Raw genomic sequence first — 19,161 nt, 5'->3', positions numbered from 1 at the left:
CCAAGTGAGTTTCCCATCTACTGACTCTAACTAAAAGAACTACTAAAGGATCCTTCTTATAAAAAAAGGGGGGAGGGGATTCAAAAAGAAAGAAGTAACATCTTCAAAAACTGAACATAAATTGTTTCCACGGGATTTTTCCCTTTTTCTTTCTCTATTCCACCTCTTACCACTACCTCCCCGAAACAGCTACTGCCTTTTCAACAGTGGTGGATCTCAGTAGGGGGCTCAGATCTCCCATTTACAAAGGAGCAGACATCAAGTTATCTTCTTGAAAAACGGCTCAACAAGCAGCAATCTACACCATGAGGATATCTTTCCACCTGTATGTCCTGTAATACTCTTAAGCACATACAAGCGCCTGTCTTCAAAAAAATTTTAATGAATTTTTATTTTGATAAGTATAGCCTCTTTATAAACAGCTTCATTTTGGAATTCACTAATTAAATCCACCATGGTGGAAATACTACACTATGAAAATTATATACAAAATGGGAAGTTTTCCCAAGGGATTGGTGGGGACCTAATGCCTGGGGAAATCAGATGGAAAAGTGAAAAGAGTACTTTAGCGACGAACCCTGTGATAACAGAGGGATGAATGACATAGTTTATAACAGGCCACTTTAAGGCATGTTTCTCTTGAAACAGTAATAATTTACCTCTAATGTAATAACTTGACTCGTGAGTCAAGAATTACCTAAGGTTGGACCAGTAGGCAAAGATAGGAAAGAGTAAAATTTAAGGCGAGAATAACAGAATATTTGACTTTACACCCCTACTTTTACAAGGAAACCTATTCATGGAGCTGCAGAAAGACAAGAAAGGATTGAGAAGAGGTTGAAGAACAATATGCAAGAATTGTTCAGAAAGAATTCTTGAGATTACTGGCCTGGAAGACAAGGCAGAGTATAAAAGGCCTAACTATGTACAAAATTATCTGGGCTACCGGGAAAAAAAATCTCTGAGATCATTCAATAACTATGTCAGGGATTTCCCTCACCTATTCCAGTAGGTTTTAACACAATCAGTTACAATTAAGAACATAATATTATTTTCTGAAGAGAACAGTATCTCAAACAATACTTTATATGGATTGTCATCCAAGAGCAGAGGAAGCATTTCATGATTTCAATGTAATATGGATTTATTGACATTTTCAGAAATATCTTGTGATTCCACAAAGAAAAATTAAGTTGAAAATAAGACCAAATAAAAATGGAAATATATCCATCCTTTAGTTAACTTAGTAGAACTCTGGCATTAACAATTCTTGTCTCTTCCCTTGTCTTCACTTTCCCTAGCCAGGCAATAGGCCTCATTGGTTGCCCCTTTTAAAACTGTTGGGTATCTGCCTGTTCTTTTTCCACTCTAGTTCTCTCAAGCCTGGATGATTACAACAGCTGTCTCTTAACTAGTTTCCCAGCTTCCAGTTTCCTCTCTAGTCTGTCTCACATTGGCACCAGGTAAATTTTCCTAAAAAGCTTCTTTCTTTATGCAATTAACACCCCGCCCCCCAACACACACAAAATCTCTGACTTCCTATTATCAACAGAAATGGTCTCAACTTATTAGTCAGAAAATCAGAACATGTAGCAATTTGACCCCAACCTACCTTTCCAACGTTTTCTCTAACTATAGATCTGATACTACGTTATAGCTGAACCACTTTACTTCTTATCTCCTAGAATAATTCACTCATTTCTGTCATTCTCCATTTGGTCACATTATTTCCTTTGCTTATAAGACTTTCCTTTGTCCCCTGAGCACATCCTTCAAATTTAGCTCATGGTGAGTCTCACATCAGTGCCTCTGAACCAGGATTATACTTTCTCTCTTCTGAGACCCTCATGGGATTAAATAAGGGTCTGACACAAATACCATCTGCTATTATTATAGTTCCCTTTGTATTCTCACTTGATATCTACCACACACAGCTTATACTACTAGTCAATTTTAAAAACAGTGTAGCATATTATTTTATTTCTTAAACCTACATTTCCTGAAGATACAGGTTAATATTTAGATTTTTCAATAATGTCTAGTACCAAGAAAGAAACTAATAAGAAATCTATTGAGTTGACCAGCTAAAGGCATGCTTGCTTTTATCATGTAATAAAACTTAGGATGCAAAATTTCAGGACAAAAAAAGAGTTCAAGCACTTTATTATTTCAGTACATACTAAATGTTTAAAAAAATAAACTATACATGTAGAATTCAAAAGGCCCTATTAAGTTATTCTAACTCTTACACAAGGGTGGGACAAATTAAAACAAGGAATAAGTAAGACACAATGTTTCATTATTCAGCTGGAGACAATCTCATTCATATATTTTGGAAGCAACATCCTTTGGATTTGTCTGATGTACTTACTTTTGCTTTAATCGGATATAGGAAGTTGATAAATTATTCCAAGCCTCAGCATTCTGAAAGAATAGAGAACTCAGTTAGACTATTCTCATTTAGGTAAAATATTTGCTGAAACCAAAATATAACGCATTTTCTTAGTTGGATATATGCTCTTAAAAATCAGAATTTTTAATGAGCTATGTTTAAAGATAAAAGCTATTAAATTGACTTTTACAATATAAAAAAAGGTTTAAAAATTCAACTAATGATATAACTAATTTGGAATTCAGTTAAGATTTTTTTCAATTTAGGTTTATAAGATAGTTGGAGATTTTACAATATAATTTATATTATATATAGATTTATTATTTAAATCTAAGGCAATATAAAATATCATTTTTCCAATCAATATTACAGTAGAGAAGAATAAAAGATCCCAAATAGTACAAGTAGTTGAGCAAAAAGAGCAAGGCTGGAAATGTCACAATACCAGACTTCAAATTATATTACAGAGCCACAGTAACAAAAACAGACATGAAGACCAATGGAACAGAATAGAAGACCCAGAGATAAACCCACACAGCTACAGCCATCTGATCTTTGACAAAGGAGCCAAAAACACATACTGGAGAAAAAATAGCCTCTTCAACAAATGGTGCCAGCACCATGCAGAAGACTGAAACTAGATCCCTATTGCTCATCCTGTACAAAAATCAACTTCAAAAATGTATCAATGATCCTAAAGTAAGACCTGAAACTTTGAAACTGCCACAGGAGAAAATAGGAAAAACTCTGGAAGATATGAGCATACGTCATTGTTTTCTGAATAGGACACCAACTGTCCAGGAAATAAAAGCTAGAATTGACAAATGGGACTGCATAAAATTAAAAGTTTCTGCACATCAAAAGAAACAATAAACAGATTCAAGAGACAGCCCATAGAATGGGAGAAAATCTTCACCAGCTATTCAATAGATAAAGGATCAATATCCAGAATATGTGAAGAACTCAAAAAACTAAACAGTCAAAGAACAAATAACACAATTTATAAATAAGCAAATGAATTGAACAGACAGTTCTTAGTAGAAGAAATTCAAATGGTGAAAAAATACATGAAGAAATGATCGACATTCTTAGCCATAAAGAATGCAAATCAAAACTGCACTAAGATTTTGTCTCAACTGGCAATCAAAAAAATAAACAACAAATGTTGGCAAAGATGTGGGGAAAAGGAACCCTCATACATTGTTGGTGGGAATGTAAATGAGGTCAACTACTAGGGAAATCAGTATGGAGGTACCTCAGAAAACTAAAAATTGGAGGTGTGGCTCCAGCAAGTACAGCACCTGCTTTGCAAGTACAAAGCCCTTAGTTCCAACCCCAATCCCACCAAAAACAAAACAAAAACTAAATACAGGCCTCCTTCTGATCCCATCATACCTTCCTTGTTCATACATCTAAAGGAATGCAAATCAATGTACAAGAGAGATACCTGCACACCTGTGTTTACTACAGCTTGATTCACAGTAGCTAAACTGTGGAATTAGCCAAGATGCTTACCAACCAATGAATGAATAAAGAAAACATAATGTGTGTGCACAAACACGTATATCCACACAACATGGAATGTTACTCAGCCATTGAGAAAAATGAACTTATGTTATGTGCAGGAAAACAGAACTGGAGATCATCGTGTTGAGTAACATAAGTCAAGCTCAAAAAACAAATATCTCATGTTCTCACTCATTTGTGGAACCTGGACCTAAAATTATGATGATGATCATATATAAAGTTTCATACATGGAATTAAAAACAAAAGGCACAGGACCTCTTTCAGACATGGCAAATTAGTATTGGACTAGCTTTCTCCCCATGAAAAAAGTGCATATTGGACAAAATGTAAGAAACAACTGCTTTTGAGAAGTTGAATTAGTCACAGCCAGTACTCCTGTGATTCTAGAGAGAAGGGAAGAAACTAAGTGTCTCAACAATCAACCTAGTCTTCTGATTGGAGGCACTTTCAGGGCTACAGCATAAGCAAAACACAGCAAGTCTTACCGAGTTGAGGAAAAAGACATCAGAGTGCAGGACTGAAAATGCAGCTGGAATTTGCAGAGCACAATACTATGGAAGAGTGATAGGCACTTCAAGAACAAACTCTAGAAATCTCAACAAGCATCTCCTAGACTCCTTGGTTGACTACTAAGCTTTACATGGGCAAAACTTTGAGTCCTAACAAAGATGAATTACCGAGAGCTATGAGCTGAATGAAAGTTCTGGAGGTCACACAGTGCTAAGGAGTTATTCAAGTTCCAACAAGAGTAGAGAGCTCTTATTGATTGTCCAGAGCATTAATTCAATCCAAGAAAGGTTACACCTTAAGACACTAGAAAATGACAATTCTAAACCCATTCTAACAAGGCTTTAAGTGAAGTGAATCCACAAGTAAATTAACTGAATGTCAAAATAAAATTAAATTTTTCTTAAGGAAGATAAGAATATCCAGAAACTCAACAATATAGCATTCACAATTTGCAGGATATAATAAAAAAGAAATAGAAGCCAGGCATGGTGGTGCACACCCAAAATCCCAGCACTTGGGAGGCACAGCCAGGAGGACCATGAATTCAAGGCTAGTCTGGGGCTACAAAGCAAAACCCTGTCTCTTAAAAAAAAAAAAAAAAAAAAGGTGAAAATGCAAAAAAGGACAACTTTACCCATAACCAAAGGAAATATTAGTTAATAGAAACAGAACCAAAAAATGAAAGATATGTTAGAATACAAGGACTTACAGTAGCTATAAACATGTTCAAAGATTTAAAAGAAAATATGAACATAATGAGAGAACAGTTGGGGAATCTTAGTAGAGACATGGAAACTGTGAAAAGAACCAAATGTAAATCCCTGAACTGAAAATTCTATCATCTGAAATAAGTTTAAGACACTGGACATTGGATATTGCAGAAGTAAGAACATCTCTGAACTCGAAGAAAAGGCAATAGAAAATATTGAAACCAAAGGATAGGAAAAATATGAACAAGTGAGTTGATCGTCAAGAATGTACTGGACAATATAAGTAGTAGAAAACACTAAAATTAGAGTACCAAAAAGAAAAGAGAAAAAGAAGTTTGGGGTGTAGCTCAGTCATAGAGTGCTTGTTGAGCATGTATTTTAAGGACAAGGGTTCAATCCCCATTGCTACAAAAAATGGAATTGCTGCTCTGGACTATATAATACAATGTAGATAGCTAAAAAGAATATTAAGGAACTGAAATAAGGGAAGATGGCCAAACTTACATCAGGTTCCAAGGTCACACAACGCTGAAAGGCCTTTGCTGAGCCTCTGTAGTCTTCTAAGGCTAAGTAGGCACAGCCCAGAGAAAACCACACCCCCAGCTGCAGAGAACAAAAGTCAAAGTCATTCAAACAAATAGATACACAGGATACAATCTGGAAATTATTTAAGCTACTGTCAACAAACACACTACTACAAAGACTTCAGAGCTATATAATGAACTTTTGCCTTACATTTAAATGTAGGGATTTTAGCAATGGAAATTAATCTTTCCATGCAATTTTCAAAGTTATTATAACATGGAAAGCATCTTTTGCTGAGAAAGATTATACTTTGTGCTAACCAAATTCCTTAAAGGTAATGGAGAACTCTGTTTTAAAGCCTTTATATTAGGTGGATTTTATAAGCGTGGAATTAAGCATTTTTACTGAGCATCTACTACGTAACAAAGTATACAAAACATCAGCAGATTCACAGCTGATGAGAGTATCACAAACTTAAAAGGACACATTTTTGTTTTCCTCTCCAATTAGACCATAAGTAACTTCTGCAACCTAACCTAAGGCAAGCTACCTAGCATTTATCTGTGTTGGCGTGTGTACAAATAACCTGGAAAATATAGGCTCAGAATCTAGATTACCAGTTGTGCAAAATGTATAGCCTAACTTAAGTTAATAAAGATAGAGGTAAACACAGATTTAGAAAACAGGTAAACTAGGAAGTAGCTATTTAAGTTACAAAAGAATTCCTTACATCACAGGGTTTCCTTAAAATTCAATAGGCCCTATCAAAAGGAAGATAAAACTGATTAAAAATTTCAATGACATTAGTCAGAAATGCAGCTATTATGAGTTAAGTTTGTTTTCCTTTCAGACATAAAGCCAGCAGTAGATGTAAGGTCACCTTCTTATGACTCCCTGCATAAAGGCGGGGACACTTGAGTGGGAAAGGAAATGAGGTGCTCTGTATCTGGCCCCAGCCAGAGGCAGAGGTCCTCTATATCCCCTTTCCCTCAGCCATTCCCACAAAACTTGTTCCATATGGCTGGCTGGGACCTGAAATCTTTTTAAGCACATAAAGATTTTTAGCGATAATTAGAGATAAGGTTTAGAAAGCAAACATCCTTGGGCAATTTAACACTTCGCCCTGAATTCACAAGGGGCTATAAATAACTGCTATCTAGAGCTTTATGGAGAACACATTTTGTTGGAGGGATAGGTAAAGCCTGAAAAGAAGGTGGTATGCATCTGGTGGGTGGAGTAGAGTCACTAAATTGACACTGAAAGAGGTTCACTTTTCTGAATTACAGGACTCCCAGCAACTTCAAAATGAGCTCACCACTTTGCATTCATCCGTTATTTATACAATCAAATCAAAAGTGCTTCAATGCACCAGTGTATTTCCCTGAACACCACACAGACTGAGAGGAACATAATATATAAAATGAGCCACAAACGTTCAACCAAGCTGAGGATTTCAAAACCTGTTATATTTCATCAATTCTAAAGCAGTCTTTTTTCCCCCACCATTTGATACCCTTGAAACAGAGATGAATTTTGTCAGAGTTTTATCTGCAGTAGTTTTGTTTATCTACATAAAATGGTACTTAAAATCTCCTTACAATCAATGGCATCTTAGAGAGGATAAATTATGGTAGAAAGTTTACCTGGAATGAGGGCTAGCTCATCTCATGCTGGTACTAAATTAGGAACAGTGAGAGCCCTCAAGGTGTTCAAAACACTAGTTTTCTGCATTAGCAAAGAACAAATACTCTTTCCCATGTATTTTTATGAAATCCAGGAGAGAAAGTTAAGATTTAAATAAAGAACTTTAGTTTTCAATCTACCTGAAAAGATTAACAAATGTGCAAATATCCAAAATTAGCAATAATCACACAGTCCTAAAACAGACTGGTGATGAGACTTAGTTACCTTAAGTTTTTAAAATCAGTTAGTGTTTTGTAACCAGTATCTCAACACCAAAACAAATTTAATGAAAATCAGACATGATTTAATTTAACATAAAGCATTATTTTGATTATAGTTCTCTTTTCTTTTTACCCTTGATAATTTTTGAGGGTTTTTTGTTTGTTTGGTTTGGTTGTTTTGAGACAGTGGCCTCCGACTTCCTGATCCTCCTGCCTCAGCCTTCCAAGTGCCAAAATTATAGGCAAGCACCTCCACACCTAGTTTTTTAGTTGTTTAAATAATTTGCATTGAACAAAAATCCTAGGACCGATATATTTCATCTACTGATAACATACAATTATGAGAAAGAAGTCTTCACACACCCTATTCTTTGAAATCATACAAAGCTCTTCTTTCTTAAAATTCTAGGATCTTCTAATTGCCTATGGCTGACCCACTAAATCATTCATATTTTGCTTCTCAGTTGAGGTCTTCAGAATCTGGGGGACTAAGGAGAATACCTGGTGCCTCTTTCGCTTTTTACACTTTAAAATTTTTACTTAAACTATTACTATCAATGGCTGGCATTTTAATCCAGGATGAACTCTTATGAACAGAACATCATAAAAAATAATCAAGAGAACCCTCAAAAAACCTTCATGCAAGTCCTCAAAATAGAGTTGAATTGCTTGAGTACCAAGATCTCGATTATCTAGCCCAGAATTATCAGACAGAAATAGAAAGCTAGCATGATTACATGTTCTAGTGGCTACATTTTTTAAAAAACTAAACCAAGTGCAGTGGCTCACGCCTATAATCCTAACTACTTAGTAGGCAAAGATCAGAAGAATCAAGATTCGAGGCCAGACCTAGCAAACACTAGGAAAGACCCCATTTCAACCAATAAAAAGCTGGGTGTGGTGGCACACACCTGTTCTCCTGGCTACATGGAGAACATGTACCTAAACAGGAGGTACATATCTAGCCTGTGGGGGATCAGCAGGTAGGGGAGCGGGAAATGGGATGATGAGACCATATTCAAAAAATACCTAGGGCTGGAGTGTGGCTCAAGTGGTAGAGCACATGCCTAGAAGCAAAAGGCCCTGAGTTCAAATCCCAATGCCTCCCAAAAAAAGTAAATAAATGGGTGAAATATGTCAATAATATTTAATTCTTAAGGACATGAGGAAGTGATAAATGATCTTAAATGTATATGAAAAATTAGGGCTGGGATACAGCTTAGTGGTCTCACTGGTAGAGTGCTTGCCTAGCATGCGTGAGGCCCTGGGTTTGAGTCCCAGCATCAAAAAAGTAAAGACAAAAAAAAGAGAATATGAAAAAAATGAAGCACAATCAAAGGGCAGGAGAGTTGGAGATATACCTTTCCTGGTATCTTGATAACAAAGAGTGTTTTCTTTTGATTTTATTTTTTGTAACCATACAGAGAGAACGAAGTAAAAATAAACTCTACATCACACACACACACACAAAAATAATAATAATATTTAATTCTGCATATCCAAAATGAATTACTTCAACATATTATTAATATACAAAATTGAGGTACTTTATGTTTTTCATACTAAGTCTTTGAAATCTGATGTGTATACAATACTTACACTGTGTCTCAATTTTAACGTGCTTCTGACTACGGTACTGGGGAGCAAAGTTGTAGACTACTTCTCTGAAACATCCAGAGGCCCTGGAATCCTTCTCTTCTTTCTTAAGCAAGAAAATAAGCTCCTCTGGCTAAGACCCTCCCTGAAACTCCAACCTTTCATATACTATATCATCCACTCCTGTTCCTTTCTCTACAACAGTAACCAAGATAATTAGCCCTTAATGAGTGTCTACCATGTGTGCCAAGCACTGAAACCATGGGCTTTCCATACAGTACTTCATGTATTCCTCACAACAACTCTGTAAGGTATCACAATCACTGAGGAGATTCGACCCATCAGTGTGAGTGATTACAACATCCATGAGTTCGCCATATCATCTCTCACAGCTCCATCCTGCCCCCACACAGGCCAGAATTTATGGCAATACCATCCTTGTACCAGTAAGAGCACAAGAGAAACAACAGTATAGGTAACATGTCCTGGAAACACCGAAGATAGCACATTTTTAAGAACATATCTCTTTTCCCCCCAAAGACCCTCTTGATTGGGCTCTGCAGGTAGACAAAGAAGCAGAAGAAACGAGCATGTTTAGGTGGAAGGAAGAGCTGAAAGAAAAACTTATAAAAGGGACTGGGCAACTGTATAGCTATCCTTATCTCAACCAGCAAAAACCCTTGTTCCTTCCTATTATTGCTTATACTCTCTCTACAACAAAATTAGAAATAAGGGCAAAATAGTTTCTGCTGGGTATTGGGGGGCGGAGTGGGTGGTAAGGGAGGGGGTGGGGGCAGGGGGGAGAAATGAACCAAGCCTTGTATGCACATATGAATAATAAAAGAAAAATGAAAAAAAAAAGGGGACTGGGCAAGAATACAGAGATAATCATTTGACAGAGAGGCTCTAGTTGAGACTTCTGTAGAACTTATATTTCCAGAGCAAATCAGGAAGGCAAGTAAACCACAGACATACAATAACTTGTAGAAGCTGATAGTCTAGTATGTATCTCTGAAGGAGCCAACACAAAAACACAACAGCAGACTGCTTATTTTAAATTCAATGATATCTGTACTTAAAGAATGCTTTAAAATTATTTTTAAGTCATTAACAGAGAGCATGAATGGTTCAGAGCATGATCTCTTTGAATTTCCCTCACAAAGGTGCCTAGGGTATAATAGAAAAGATAGATGACTGATTCAATGGTTCTGATTACCTGTATGACCTTGGCCATGTCACTTAACCTCAGTCTCAGTCCTCTAAGTGTTAAATGGGGGGAGGGGGTGGACTAGGCTAAAATTTCCTCATATTCTGAAAACCCAGAGGTGACAGGGTTCAAAGATACACTAGTGCCATCTAGTGGTATAATAAGTACATTGACAACAGAAACAAATTAGTTTTGAGAATTCAGCAGGTTTGAAGAGGTAGAAAGGAATCGATTCAATTATAGGCCTTAGAAATCAATTCAAAGGAAGCCAAGAGAAAAATGAGGCCTACAGAGGAAATAATTTGCTGAAAGTTACACAGTGGTTTTTGTACCTGCTGTATAATATGTATGATGAAGAGTGACTACAATATTGATTAACCCTCAATACTTAAAAGACAGTCTGAGGACTAACAAAGACCAAGCAAGCACCACAAGACAATGGACAGAAATGACTTTCACAATTAAAAAGTTAATTTTTGCAAATGCATTTAAAGCCTATATGCAACAGTTACACTTGTTTATGCACATTTATCACATTTTTCTGTCTGAAATTTTCTTCTTCCTTAGGGTTTCTGCAGAATGAATAATCAGTAGGATCACGCTTTTTGCTAGTTCCCTTGGAGGATCAACTGCTTTGACTTTTGCTGTCACATGTAACAAAGGCTAACATATTATATGATCTAGTCCTAAAGCCTCGCTGCCTCTCCATTCTCTCTTTTCCATGTTCTGGTCTCATTCCCATGATCCACATGGTTTCATCAAACAGGAAATGACCCAAGCCAAAGCCAAGAGTGCTGTCAGTGTTATTTGGTAGTAGCTTTTCCTAAAGTGATATTTAGTGCTCTTTTTTGTTTTTAAATGTGCACTGCTGACTCTTTTATAACCAAATTTCTCACTTACTAAATTTTTAATTCTCCCACCTAATGAAGAACAAACCTTAACTTTTCAGTTTCTCTGTCTCGCTAAAGGAAAAGTTTCTTTCCTTTATTCTTGTCCTTTCCTTTAAGCTAAAGGATCACCTACATTTTATATATAGTTTCTCTCTTACTATTGGTTGTTAGTTCTTTAATGCCCCCCCTTGTCCCTTGTCTTCTTCATGTCTAGATTTGGTTACCACTGGTTCTTGTATTTGCCCACTCTTTCTAGAAAATTCACTATGTTTATGTGTAATCTGCATGTGATATTCTCTTCTTAGATATATCTCCAACAGGTAAGGGAGGAACAATGATTTTCTACCACCATTACTACTATGGTGCAACAGGCAGGAAAAAAAAAGTACCACTGTGCAACATTCAGTACCAAGATCTTACTATGGGCCAGAAATATGCTGGGCCCTTTATATATCTTGTCTCTGCCTTCCCAGCAGTAAACTGATGTAGGGATTGTAATCCCCATCTTATAAAAGCTCAGAAAGATGAAGACATTTGCCTGTGTTATGCTCTTGGCAGTTCTTAGAATTTAGAACCAAGTCTATGGCAGCAAAGCTTTTTCCTTCTCCATTGTACTTCAGTCGCAGCTTTGGCAGATGTTATCACAGGGCTCCTATTTCTTGGCATTTACATAAGTTAAACTTAGGAGTTTCATTTTTTATGCTTACCAACATAAGAAAGGAAGAACAAAAGGAAAGAATCTTTTTTTTTCTGTACATATTATTCACATATGTTCATCCTGTCCTCTCCATTGGATGTGAGCCCAACCATCCTGAGTCTTCCACACAAATAATGCAAGTTAACAGCAGAAACTACTTAACTCCATCTCAGATAAAAAGTTATCCTTTCAAAAACTTAAGTGAGTTGGGCATGGTGGTGCATTCTTGTAATCCCAGCACTCAGCAGGTAGAGGCAGGAGGATATTGAGTTCAAGGCCAACCAGCACCAAACAGCAAGATTTCTGTCTCAGAAAAAAACTAAAATGACAGATGACAGAAAACATTTGCTCCTACAAAGCAGGGAAGCATAGCACAAGACCCTGGATGATTAAAATCACAGAGAACTGGATCACAAAAGTCTGGTCTTCTATATGGCAATGGACAGGAAAGCGTGAACTCGTTCCTCTGTAGTTCCCTGGTCTCAGAGAGACTCACTTGCTAGCATGTGCTGAGTAGTTTCCAAACATCAATCTTATAACTTGACTTTTTCTGACAAAAGCCCCAATGGCTGTTTATTAAAGGAAGAAACTGTTCAAACCCGACATTCTGCTATTTAGGGCTCTCCATGTGGCACTCCATAATGTGGCCTCAACCATGTGGCACTTCCTCCTAATGTGACTCCTTTGAAAAGTAAAACAGCAAGAAGAGTAAGAGCAAGAACTGTGGAACTGGAGCGCCAGTTCCAGCCTCACAAACTGTGGAATCTGTTACAAATCACCTCCCCCTCTCTTTCTTCATCTGTGAAATGAGGGTAAAATAATAAGTACCTCAGTGGCTGTGCAAAGGATTTAAAATATACATAAAATGTTTGCAAAACAGTGCCTTGATTCTACTAAGTTTCATTATTATAACTGAATAAAATATAAAGTCAAATCCATACCTACCACGAAACTGCTCTCTGATGACTGGTGCTTACACCTGCTAGTCTCCTTTTGCGGAATGCATTTCCCCAGTGGTTCCCCGTCTATCCAAATCTCAACATTCTCAGTTCACATCAACACGCCCAGCTCCATAGACCATTTCTGACCCGCCACACCCTCATTCATCCCCAGGCACTCAAAGCATGTTGCCTCTTCATCCCTTGGTTCCACATTGTTCACACCTCCTCTCTCCATTGAACTCACATAAAACAGCACAGCAAGAGCTACGCCTCTCAATACCTCAAAATGGTTTACAGAAAGTTCACACTTACATACTACCTAGAATATAGACACTCACTAAACAGAAATTCCTATTATAACATTAATGCTCTCATCTTCCAGTGTTCTTTGCAGCATTATTCCTTGTTTTGGAGCTAATACATTCACCTCTTCTCCTCATTCCACTCTCCCTAGAATGATTATCCCTAGTTACCTTCCCTCTCTCTTTACACTAGTCAGTCTCCCCACTGCATTTATCCACTGGTGTCTTTCATCTCTGCTTTCAATCAAATAAGGTCACCAATATCTTACTTGGACCCCTTGGCCCCTCTGAGTTCAACACTCCACTTTTGACTCTCATCTCTTTGACAGGTTTCCTAAATGAGCTGGATAGGTACTGTATCTGTTGCCTCACCTACCACTCACTCTTTAATGTCCAGAATCTGTTTCTGTAGGTCATTAGTGGGTGTCAAATCCAATGACCTCTTCTTCACCCTCTTTGGACTTCATCACTGCATGTGACATCACTCACTGATGCTTGTTCTTCCTTAGTTTCCATGAATCTTTTCCTTGGATCTTTCTTTCCCTTTGGCCAAGACTGGTATGTTGTTTGATTCATATTTCATTGATGCCATTTCTTCTACCTTCCTCCATCTACTGGAGATGCCCAGAGTTGAAGACATGCCTGATGTTCTCTTCAACACAGTTTTCTGTAAAGAACTCGTTCATTTTCATGGCTTCAACTCAGTTTTACAGAACTCACTTTCCAGCTGCATACTCAGTTCTGACCTCACTGTGGTGCCTCACTCAGGCTTTATCTCCAGTGGACCATCAGCCATCTCTGCTTAAACACAGCATCATCTTCTCACACTCCACATCCAAAATCACATCATTACCCCAAAAAAGGCATTTTTCCCTTCTTCCTGAATTACCATGGCTATCAATGGAGACATTTTAGGGCAGGGGATCTAGCTCAGTGGTAAAGTACATGCCTAGCATGTACAAAGTCCTGGGTTCAACCCCCAGCACCACATGACACACAAAAAAAGACATTTTCCTTTTTACTTAGACAACTAAGAAGACTGGCAACCTCTCTAATTCCAAGGTCTCTCTCAATCATGCCAGCCCCATGAGTAAACCAAGAAAGCTTTCCTTTGTAATTAAGGCTTCAACCTGTTCTATCTTTCTCATGCTTACTACTAAAGTCACTGATACTCACCCATACAACTCATTCTTTAGTTAAGCTTCCTATAATACCACTTTTGACATATCACTTTTTTATTCAAAACCACAATAGATTCTATATCTATAGACTTAGATAACTTTGGAGCAGGGCATTAAGACCCTTCACAAACCAGTTCTATCCACATCATTTCCTGGCACAAGCCCTCTGCTTTCTGCTGATAGGCTGACACATCCCAATTCATTCCCACATTCGTGTCTGATACACAGCAGGCACTTGATAATGCTTAGTCAGGCAACCACACAATGTACTGTCTAAGCCATTACACTTTCAAAGGAACCGGAGAACTAAAGTAATTTAAATTAGATGACTTTAAGAAACGTATTTATTAATGGAGCAATTGTTGACCTACAAATTGGTTTTGTTTTGTTTTTTTGTATCAGAGGACTTACAAGGTCCACCTATTAAAAAAACTTAAAAAAAAACTAAAGTTACTGTCAAGTGTGGTGGCACACATCTGTAATCCCAGCATTTGGGAGGTTAAGGCAGGAGGATTGTTGGTTTAAGGTCAGCCTGAGCCATAGTGAGTACCAGGCCAGGGTGGTATACAGCAAAAACCCTATCAAAAAAAAAAAAAAAAGAAACAAAATGGCTTACTGGAAAATAAAAACGTACTAAAGTACAATTATAATTTATTTGTGTAATTTGTATCCTTATTACCATCCCTAAAACAATTTTATCTTCAATGTTTTACTTTTTAACTGAATTTATAACAGCATTTATAGTAGAGTCAGATGTTTCCCCTATAAGATTGAATTTCCAAAACTTTTACGTAGAGTTCATTAATTGAGTAAAAAATTAAACTATCATGATAAGTAAATTAACGGATTTTCTATTTGGAGCATCTGATGTCACTGATATAAAACTGACAAATTCAACTATTTATAGAGCACTACTAAATGGGTTAGTAATTAACAGGTATGACCTCATCTTTCATATACACGGGGAAAATTGGAAAACTGTGTATATACATAAGAAACCACATATACACAAATATACATAAGAAAAAACTAATTATGTAACTAATTTTACTGATTTTCACTTGATCTACATAAACAGTGAAGTAGAAGAACAACAAGAAAATTCACCTTCACTGCTGCATGTACCTTGCCATCTTTGAAGAGATATGGCCATCTTTAAAAAAACAAAAACAAAAAAAACTCTAACTTTTCCAGCAGGCGGGTCTTTTGGTTTTCATGTGGTGGTCAGTGACATCACTATGGCCTCTGAAGTAGAGAAGAAATGTCAACCACCTTGTGTGCAATTATAAGCTTATTCATTAACTCTCTTAACAAATGCAAATTGAGTTTTGAATTATTCTCTAAAGTTGTACTTTGCTTGTTTGTTTGATTTTGGAGATAACTGCTGCCAAAAGAGTTTATTATAAACTACAAAAAGTTACCAAGCAGTATGGCATAAAAATAATGATAGATTTAGGTCATATAATAAGTGACTAAAGCCTGACTGCAGCAAGAGAATTCAGACTCTTCTCCATGTGCTTTATTCACGGCAAGAGTGCTCTGCCTCTCCTCCCCATACATCTAGTCCACAACTTCCTGCATTTCCCACTAATCCTGCCAACTGGTGGGCACACAATTTTCATGCATCTCATGGGTCACAACATGGCGTGAATGTCTAGTATATATCTAGGGGCTCAGACACAATGTTGTAAGTATTTCTCCTCCCTCTAGCCAAGACCTGAAGGATGGGGCTGTTCTTAACCACTTAAAGCAAGAATAGTTAATTTTATCAGCAAGCATCCTGCATGCTGTCCTTGGAAGAGAAATGTTAGTTGAGTTGCATCTGGAAAAAGTTGGGGCATGGGGAGACAGGGAGACAGGCTGTTACTTGTCTTCCATCAGATTCAAGCATATTATAAAGTAACAGCTCTGGCTACTGCACATACATTAAACAAAGTAGTAGATCAGAATACAGCAGAAGATGGGATAACAAAGTAGATGCCTACAAAAACCCATCCCATCTTCTTTCCATGTAGCTATCAAGAATAGCATTTCATTTAAAGTTTCAAACACTAAACTAGACATGACACCAGAATAACAGACATACTGGGATGGTCACAGATGCTTAACAAATGATCAAATCTCCACCTTTCTTCAAGCTCTTCTCCCACCTGGGGAGCCAGCTTCCCTCCCAAACATCTATGCACTCTCTATCATCCATTCAATACCTGACTCCTGTCTTATCTCCAGCACAAAGCTAACCCCAGCCAAGTCTAGCCACAGCCTCTGCAGCCATCCTGCCTGGCCATGCCTTTAAGCAACATCATATGACCTTACAAAGGTCAGCAACCAGTTAGTTGAACAAGAAAGGGAGTTAAGAAAATATTTTTTAAAGAAAGAGAGGAACTGACAAAAGAAAATGAAAAATGTGTGTTGAATCATGATAGAAAATTAACAAGAAGTAACATTTTTCTTTTTTAGTACTACAATACTGATTTGATACCTAAGCAATTTGTTTTTACTTTTTGCATAAAAGTGGGGGACAATGGGATAATAACTATTATTAAGAATAAGAGTAAAGATTTACATATACACACACACAGAAGTTGCATGTTTTTTGTGTTGTTGTTGTTTTATTTTTTGAGACAAGGTCTTGCTATGTAGCTGAGGTTGGCCTTGAACTTACAATCTCTTCTCTCTGCTCCCAAGTGCCAGGATTATGGATGTGCTCTGCCATGCCTTGACAGTCAGTATTTATATTTTGATTCTGTACCAGGTTCTACAAAATCCTGGCTGGAAGATTTGGTTAGCATTCCCTCCCACTTTCTTTAATTTCTAACACTGTAAAACCCCAGAAGGCTAATGTTGTATTTTAGTAGTTTCAAAAGTCTTCCGGGAAAAGGAAACAGGTGGATATAGCAACCTCAAAAGCATAAATGTAAACAGTGCATGTCTTCTGGTTCTCTAACAAATGTACCACAGATAAGGCATTTAGTTTGGTAGCCCATCCTAAATATAAGACCAAATATTCCTGTTTTTATACCAAAGCCATTCAAATACCTTTCTCAGCTTGTCTACATTTTGTTAACAGACCTAACTATTTGGATATGCCTGAAAAAAAGATAGAGATTTTTTACATTCTATTTTTCTAGTTTTCTTTATTGTGAGACTTATAGGAGACAACATAGCATAAAGGAACACTTTTCTCAAAGGTAGTTTAAAATTGAATCACAAGTTAAAATAAGTCTCTGGTGTTCAAGTTTGCATCTTGTCATAGTTCTACACAACTGTAGCATCAAATGCTTGCATACTGGCATGACTTATAGCCTGCCTGAATTGGATCCAGATAACAGGCTGCAGAATATCCTCACATAACATCTGTCTGCACTGTGACACTGCTTTGAGCAACTGTCATTTCTTTGTCTATTTAAGTAATTAGTTCTAAATTATATAATGAGGCCATCAAGTACTGTCAAGTCCTTCCTTGCAATTTCCCTCAAGTCATCCTTCCTCCCACACTGATAACTGTCATGGCTAAAACTAGACTGCTACTACAGTCTCCTAACTCTGCCTACCTAGTATTTCCCACAGCCAGTGCTGCCAAAACAATGCTCATGAATTAGCTCCTTGCACACTCCATTCTTGAATTTAAAACAAAGCACCACACAAATCCACTTTGGTGGTTCCCTATCTGCTATATGAAAAGCCAAACCATTCAGCCTTCCATTTAAAATCTTTTAGAACCTGGGTCTGCTCTAGGCATTCCCACTGTAACCGTCCTATTTCTTCTCACTGAAAACCAGCCTATCCACTAACTCCTCTATTCCCTTGCTCATACATTCCCTTGCCTCTTATAGGCTTCGCTCAGCCTGTTCTGCTGTCTGGCTTGCTCTCACTGCTGCCCTTTTACCTAGTCAAGTACCACTTGTCTTTCAAAGCCAATCTAACATTCTTTCTTCATTGTCTATAACAAGTAGAAATGTTCTTTTCAGCCTCTTGATGTAAAGCAGAGTGCTATGAAAACCTACTCATTTCTTTGACATGTCATATTGTTAGATGGGCCCATGCTCTTCACTAGATTGCATCTGAGGGTACATCTGGTGATGTGCTGCTACTTCATCTTTTGGTTCAATGTTATGTGCACAGTAGAAACTAGCACATATTGACTTAAACAGTTAAAAAACGTTACTTATTCACCCATTCAACAAATATTTGTTGAATACCTCATATGTGCAAGGCACTGGTATAGGCAATGAAGAGCAACATTTGAGTGACGATATAAATGAGTCTGGGAATGAGGAATGTGGGTATCTGGAAGAACAATCAAGCCAAAAGAACAAGTGCTAGGATTATGAGGCAGGAATGTGCTTGATGTATTCAGAGATGAACAAAAAGGGCAATTTAGGGGAATGGAGGGAAGAGAAGAAGAGAGGAGGGAGGAGGGACAGGAACTTTACTGGGAAAAGTCTTGAGAGACATTAAGGGAATTTACCTATTACCACTAGTGTGATGATGTGAAGGGGTGATGGATGTGACTTGAGATTAAAAGGATTAATTTGGATGTTCATTGAGAACAGGCAGATGAAGACAAAGAAAGAGGCAGGAAGATCAGTGAAGGAGGCAATAAAATTAATTAGGTGAGACATGAGATTTGGACTAGGATGGTAACAGATGGCAAGAAGTCATCTAACTTCAGGCATATTTTCTAGGAAAACCTGTTAGGCTTTGTTAACAGGTAGATGTGATATAAAAGGAACAGAAGAATCAAGGATGACTCCAAGGTCAGACAGGGCTAACCT

General features: G+C 37.3%; 1 protein-coding gene across 2 annotated transcripts in view; it reads right to left on the bottom strand.

Moving 5' to 3' along the window:
• The window catches only part of Ttc27 (tetratricopeptide repeat domain 27), a 188,517-nt gene that overhangs the window by 37,163 nt on the left and 132,193 nt on the right, over window positions 1-19,161 (bottom strand). For both annotated transcript variants that reach the window (XM_074049473.1, XM_074049472.1), the window contains 2 exons: window positions 5,645-5,743; window positions 2,372-2,424 (listed from right to left, as the gene is read on the bottom strand). In XM_074049473.1, the coding sequence (XP_073905574.1) occupies window positions 2,372-2,424; window positions 5,645-5,743 (152 nt within the window). The remainder of the gene's footprint in view (window positions 1-2,371; window positions 2,425-5,644; window positions 5,744-19,161) is intronic.

Source organism: Castor canadensis, chromosome 12, assembly GCF_047511655.1.
Source record: "Castor canadensis chromosome 12, mCasCan1.hap1v2, whole genome shotgun sequence".
Lineage (NCBI taxonomy): Eukaryota > Metazoa > Chordata > Mammalia > Rodentia > Castoridae > Castor > Castor canadensis.
The sequence above is the reverse complement of the archived record's forward strand: the minus strand, read 5'-3'. Positions and strand labels throughout refer to the sequence as shown.